Source organism: Berghia stephanieae, chromosome 1 (assembly GCF_034508935.2).
Source record: "Berghia stephanieae isolate SIO BIC M18660-M18661 chromosome 1, UCSD_Bste_1.3, whole genome shotgun sequence".
In the NCBI taxonomy this organism is placed as follows: Eukaryota; Metazoa; Mollusca; class Gastropoda; order Nudibranchia; family Aeolidiidae; genus Berghia; species Berghia stephanieae.
Genome location: NC_088360.1, coordinates 42,488,707 through 42,496,206, shown reverse-complemented (window position 1 = coordinate 42,496,206; position 7,500 = coordinate 42,488,707). Strand labels below are relative to the sequence as shown.

The window sequence follows — 7,500 nt, the reverse complement described above, 5'->3', positions numbered from 1 at the left end:
TTTGGACAAATCGCCTTCATCAAAACATGGCGATGGTGGTCTTTCTACGTACAACATGGTATCTACCTATACTTGAAACAATACCCAGTAGAATCAAACTATTTGTTTCCACTAGAAAAATGACGTTTCATGGAAACATGAGATATCCTTAATGTTTTGAATGCAAACTATTTTCACAGGATCCTTTGTTATAAGCCACTCATATCAGAAATGAACAACGATCACTGTCACTTGTAATGAATTTTATCATTTTTAATCAATTAAATACGACCCTTGATTTGAATGATTCCACAGAGAGTGAGAGACTGTAATCAAGTGCCGGAGAACGGATATCAATGACAGCTTGCTGTTGTTTTTTCCATTCACCGAAACCGCTTATGAAAGAGACTAGAAAGGCACTTTTTTCGATTTCTTTTCTGATAAACGACAATCAATTATTAGGCATATCGTGCTGAAGTATATTATAAATGCGAACTTTTTGAGGCCACTTTTAAACAACAAAATATCATTGTATGATCTAAAATTAGAATATTTCTTGTTTATGATTTATCATTCTTATCGATCCATTGTTAAACTTGATACATCTTATCTGGATACATAAAAAAACACAAACAAATTGAATTTATTTTCAAACTGTAATAACAATTATCGTATTAACGAGACATTTTCCCAATTAATTGGTCAATGAGGAGATTAATCTATCGTCGCCTATAGCCACATTGTGTGTCAAGCGGGATCACCACACTTTCTAAGTGTTCACAATTGCATGACACGCATTTAATCTGTAAGGACAAAAGGACTGTAGACCGTGATCATATGACTGGATAATCCGTTAATCCACCACTGCTAAGTTTGGCCGATCAAAATAAGTTCCTGTTACCTCTCACCCTGACTTACAAGGGGCCAATTAGCATTAGATACACGCATTGTCTGGGTTGTTTGTGGCAAGCGGTATTGTTACATAAACACTGAACTGTCCTTCTATTTAAATAGTTGTTAAAATTATGATTATAAAATTCGAAAAATTGTAAATAAGGAGTTATAGTAAGCCACAAAAGATATATCTATCTCTAATCAATATAATTAAAATAAAAAATGTCTAAAATGTGATCAATACGGCTTTGGCATATCATTTATTGTGGCTGTTTGGGGGTGGAGGGTACCGGTAGGGTCCCTTTCCCTGTAATCTATATATATATATATATATATATATATATATATATATATATATATATATATATATATATATATATATAGACGCTTTACCAGTTCATCATTGATATCTTCTTTTCATTAATATTTCAACCAATCTATCTTTTTAATAGTCTAGATTTAGAATTTAGGTATGATCTGATGAATAGATTATTCCCGTATTTCTAAATAAATTATTATACTCTTCTACTAACTAGACTTTCTATTACTTGAAGCGAGATGGCCATGTGGGTAAGACAGCCCACATACTACACCCGAGGACCCAAATCAAAAACCCCGCTGTCTCTATCTCATTTATTTCCTTGAGCAAGACATTTAGCTTCTATTGTTAAATTACGACGCAGATATAATAATGAATAATAATAAATTCCCTTTAGTCACCCTTAAGGGTTTTTTTTTCTTTAGGATGTATTCCATTGAGAGACTGGCATAATCCAGGCGTCAGCCGCAGTGCAGCGCTGCAAAGTGAGCTAAGGCTAGGTGACTTGTTCAAGACCACACAACGCAACATGGTATTCGAACTCGATACCTTTCGAGTATGAATAAATACCATACCTCTGAGCCACGGCTGTCTCGGTTTTTAACTCAATACGGACTTTTAAGGCAACTTTCCCCTTGGGTTGAATAAATGGGATGATCTTATTTAATTCGTTTGTACCGTGTCTGGCAAAACAATTCATAAATTAGACTAGTTAGTGACTATTCTTCGCACCGTTGGGAATGAAACAGGAACGGCTTGGCAAAGGTAGGCAATACGCCCAACAAAGTTGATTTCTTATCGTTGTTGATTGTTAGTATGATGCAAAACGTAATCGTTCATAAGACGCGAAACAAACTGACTTAGAAACAATGGCAGTGGTAATAGTAAATGTAGTTATGTGGTCTAGCGGGATGACAACTCGCTTTCGAATGGGAAGGTCCTGAGTTCAAGACTCGCTCGGCGCATAGTTGAGTTCTTGGAAAAGGCTCTTTACTTACATTCTCTCATCGTACTCAGGTGTAAAATGAAAACCTGGCCGTTAATAGCGTTGTCTCTGTCATAACAATCGTCATGTCCCGTTCTACAAGTTACATGTTGCTGTTGGGCAGAGATCCCCTGTAAAGCACTTTGAGCGCATTAAGTGGATATTGCGCTATATAAAAGCTCATAAAAACAAAATAAATAAAGGATGTTCATATTTATTGTAACCCATAGCCTCAAAACGGTATCATGTTGGGATGGAACAAATACCAAAATGAGATGTTTAAACTAGTAGTAGTCCTTCAGAGCCATTATGCCTGTGGAGCCGATGGAGTATATCCCGGTTTCTATAGCGTGAAACGTATAAAACCAATTGCTTGTTATCCTTTGGATAGGATGCAAGTCTATTGCAGGGTACTTTCCGCCAGATCTAACAGACCTAGCTGGGTGGACAAGGGGGTCAGAAATAAAATCTCGACTGCACCCGTGATCGATCACGTCCCCGAAGCGTTGCGTGTGAAGTGAGTGTTGACCTATCGGGACCCACATATATAAACTGAAGATAATCGGAAATGTGATATTTTATTTAGTCTTTGTCACTTCAAGAAACTATCTATTGTACTTTTAGAATAAAAAAAAAAAACTTAAACTGCATTCATGTCTCCTACAGTCTGCTATACCATAAAATCAATTGTATAAGCCAGTACTTGTTGTATTTTTAAATAGAGCATTTATATAGTGCAATATCCACTAAAGGTGCTCAAAGCGCTTTACAAGGGGTCCCTGGCCAACAACAACACTTAACATGTAGGACGTGACATGGCGCATGTTAGGGATATTACATTTTTTTCGGATAGACCACGCTGTTAACAGCCAGGTACTCATTTTACACCTGAGTACGGTGAGAGAAAGTGAGTAAAGAGCCTTTTCCAAGGACTCAACTATGCGGCGAGCGAGGCTCGAACCCAGACCCTACAATCCGAAAGCGGGTTGTCATACCACAAGATCACCTTTGTAGAATGTCACTAACTTTTTCTTTTGTTTTGTAAATGTTGTATAGTTAGTGTGTGCAACTGTTATATGGGTTTTTTTTTTTTTGACAAGGAGTGAGTTTCAAATTTCAAGTTTCAAGTTGTATTTACTCTTAGGCTTTCGCCAATAAATCATAAAATTTAATGGCAACATACATGAAAGAGAAGGAAAAAAAAAAAGGTAAATGAAACCGATAAAGAAATTAATAACCACAAAAAGTGTGTTTTCTGCTTGCCAGGTATTATTTAAGCGTTTTGAAATATCTGACACCCTAAATTGATTTGAGGCGATGGGTCACATTTGTGTTTATCAAATTTTGATAGCGGGAAACAGACAATAGCAATTGCTTGCTACTCTTTGGATAGGACGGTAGTCTATCGCAAACAAAAATAATAAATGAATCCGCCAGATCTCACAGACCCAGCTACTCTATCACTGCTGGGTGGGCAGGAAGGTCATTGACCGTTAAACATTTAAGAAACTGAGATAAACTCCGGCCTTGGAGGCTTTATGGCTTTATCAAACGCTTTTAAACAATCGAAACTGACCAAAAATCAAATACTGTCGACTCGTGAATACAGCGACAAGATAAATGTGAGAATAAACAGATAGAGGAATTAGAAAAATATGAAGAGTATGTACGATATTGAGGGCGTTAAAAACCTAGAGCATTTATATAGCGCAAAATCCACTCAACGTGCTCAAAGCGCTTCACAAGGGGTACCCAGTCAGCAACAACACTTAACATGTAGGACGGGACATAACGCTCGTTTGACGATTTTAAAATATTTTTTTTCCGACAGAGACAACGCTATTAACGGCCGGGTACTCATTTTACGCCTTAGTACGGTGAGAGAATGTGAGTAAAGTGCCTTTTCCAAGGATTCGCCCTGGACCTTCCGATCCGAAGGCGAGAGTCATACCACTAGACCACATAGACGCACAGAAGTTAAGAAGAGGAGGAGGTTGAGGAGAAGAAAGAGGAAGATACATATACACACACAAACACACACACACACACGCAGGAAGAGAGAGAGAGAGAGAGGGAGAGAGAGAGAGAGGGAGAGAGAGAGGAGAGAGAGAGAGAGAGGGAGAGAGAGAGAGGGAGAGAGAGAGAGAGAGAGAGAGAGAGAGAGAGAGAGAGAGAGAGAGCAGATGGTTGAGAAGAACGAATTAGAAAAGAGCGTGGAGGTGGATAAGACAGGAAGAGGAGTGAAATAAAAAGAATGAAGATAATGAGGAAGAGAGGAAGAAGAGAACAAATGAAAGCAAATGTTAAAATGTCACGTATATAATTGAAATTGGGTTCTATAAAATTTTAATGACAACATGCAATTCTTTTACAACATGAAATCACGCAACTGTCAAGAGAATGGATTATAGAACTAAACAAATACGGGTCGTCAGTCTCATTGAGCATTGTTTTAATCCTATAAAACACGCTATAGTTTCAAGACCTGTCCATTCTACGAAGCATTCGTAGCACTACTTTACTGTTAATTACGTACGATCGAAGACATTCGCGATACCCCAAACTGCCATTCTGTTGCTATAGTTTTCAGACATGTCATTCTACGAAACATTCGTAACACTACTTCACTACGAAAACATACGTGGTCCGCCCAAACTGCCACTCTGTCGCTATAGTTTTCAGACATGTCATTCTACGAAACATTCGTAACACTACTTCACTACGAAAACATACGTGGTCCGCCCAAACTGCCACTCTGTCGCTATAGTTTTCAGACATGTCATTCTACGAAACATTCGTAACACTACTTCACTACGAAAACATTCGTGGTCCGCCCAAACTGCCATTCTGTCGCTATAGTTTTCAGACATGTCATTCTACGAAACCTTCGTAACACTACTTCACTACGAAAACATACGTGGTCCGCCCAAACTGCCACTCTGTCGCTATAGTTTTCAGACATGTCATTCTACGAAACATTCGTAACACTACTTCACTACGAAAACATACGTGGTCCGCCCAAACTGCCACTCTGTCGCTATAGTTTTCAGACATGTCCATTCTACGAAACATTCGTAACACTACTTCACTACGAAAACATTCGTGGTCCGCCCAAACTGCCATTCTGTCGCTATAGTTTCCAGACCTGTCCATTCTACGAAAAATCTATAGTGCTACTTTACAACAGTAACTACGGAGCCTTTCGCGACCGGCCACTGAAAGTGACATTCTGTCGGATTGATTATAATGACGAAACTTGAGTTTTAAGTAAAAATTGATAAGAATTAAGAAATGTAAGTTTTTGAAGTCAATTTTTATCCTCTCCTTGCCAACTACAGGAAAATGGTCACATTTGTTTCGATACAATTAACATTTTTCCTATTCCGATTTGTTTTGTACTCGTAAATCACAATATTTGAAGCTAAATCTTTGTTAAATTAATAGAAGGAACGAATATGACGTCACTCAGCTCTTTATTATTGTTTGTAAATAGCCATTTTAATGTTAAGTTCTCAATAAATTTTATCAATTTTATTAGGCTATAAACCTGTAAAGTTACACATAGTTTGTGTGTTGGTACATTATATCCTGCTGGTGGATGTTGTGAGTAGTTCGCTTAAACGCATCGCATCAATAAGAACTTAATACTGTTTTGTAAAGCTTTTCTAACTGAAGAAATTACATGTTATATTATGTATTTTTACTTTTAAGTTTTTTGAGTGTACAAAATATATTTTTTTGTTTTGAGTAATTATAGCAAATTATAGTATAATCCTGAAAATAGTCAGTAAGAAGAAAGTTGAAGACACAAAACTCACTCACCTCAAGGAAGGTATTTATGCATCACATATTTTACAAGTAAAGACAAATATCTGAAAACGTGTATATGAAACAGTGTCAGAGTAGGAAAGAAAAAAAAACAGCATCAAAAAATAAATAAATAAATAAATAAATAAATAAATATGTGTATATATTTTTAAAAATCAGTCTTCCTCGACAGGCGATTGAACCTCAGACCTTCCGATTACCGGTCAGACGTGGTACCATTACACCACATAATATATACCTAGAACAGAGGTTCGTGGAAGTCTGATTTTTTGGGGATGTCTTTTTTTTCATTTATTTTTCTTTCTTGCTTTGTCTGGCACCGTTTCATACTCGCTTTTCCATATCTTTATCTCACACCAGTGCCTGCTCTCTACTTTGTGAATTTAATATTTACAAGTTAAGCTTAAAATTCAATTCCAAACTTTATGACAACACTGTTTTGAGATGATCGGTCGAATTTCAATTTTTTTTAATGTCGAAAAGGAAAGTTTTTGAAACTCGTGCATGTTGTACAAACCTTAATCTTTATGAGGGAAAATTGATCATTTATAGTTATGGAGATAATTGAACTTTATAAAAAAAATTGAGCTTTTTTATAGAGCAATATCCACTTTATGTGCTCAAAGCGCTTTACAAGGGGTCCCTAGCCAACAGCAACATTTAACATGTAGGATGGGACATGATGCCTGTTAGGCGACCTGACAATTTTTTCGGACAGAGACAACGCTGTTAAAGGCCATGTACTCATTTTACACCTGAGTACGGTGAGAGAATGTGATTAAAGAGCCTTCTCCAAGGACTCAACTATGCGCCGAACCCAGGACCTTCCGATCCGAAAGCGAGTGTCATACCACTAGACCACATAGCCGCACAATAGCTTAATTACTATTTTCTCTTTTAAAAATTTCAAGTTGGCAGGTCATATTTTTCCCCCCTCTCTCCAAAACCATTGCATATCCATAATGAACGAATACGCAATGAGCTCAACACGCTTGTTGAGCCTTTTGGTTGTAATAATAGAAATATGACAATGGCCTAGTCCTGAATGACAAAAGAAATCGAATTAACCATTCGGTGCCATCGGTGATTGTTCTGACTTGTGTACTGCACTGATAAAACGACTTTTTCCATTTTGGCCAGAAAAAGATTACTTGAAATTATCGTTAGGTATTTTAATATCATCCTTCCCGAATCGCCAAAAAGTCGTAGATCAGAGACTTATTCGAAATGTAAGAATTTTTGGACAGAAACATTTTACTTGAATTATCGCTACACATATTATTATTATCCTTCCCTAACTCATCAATAATTCGTACATCTGAGACTTGTTCGAAATGTAAGAATTTAGAATTTTTGACTAAGTTGGGGGCTAGGTGCACATATTAGAAGGTCTGATAACCGATCCCAATTATTTAGCATTGTTATAATAGACACAGTTTTGTGTCAGTTTGAGAGTATTTATCAATTACTATAATGAACCCGAAACAATTTGGGT

At 36.9% G+C, this 7,500-nt stretch overlaps 1 protein-coding gene across 1 annotated transcript in view; it reads right to left on the bottom strand.

Annotated features, from left to right (window-relative positions):
• LOC144975056 (uncharacterized) overlaps nucleotides 1–299 on the bottom strand; it is a 15,494-nt gene extending 15,195 nt beyond the window's left edge. Inside the window, exon 1 of the mRNA XM_078918739.1 lies at nucleotides 1–299. This exon is cut by the window's left edge and continues 1,724 nt beyond it. Within this exon, the coding sequence (XP_078774865.1) occupies nucleotides 1–57 (57 nt within the window). The 5' untranslated portion in view covers nucleotides 58–299.
• Between the last annotated feature and the right edge of the window lie 7,201 nt (nucleotides 300–7,500).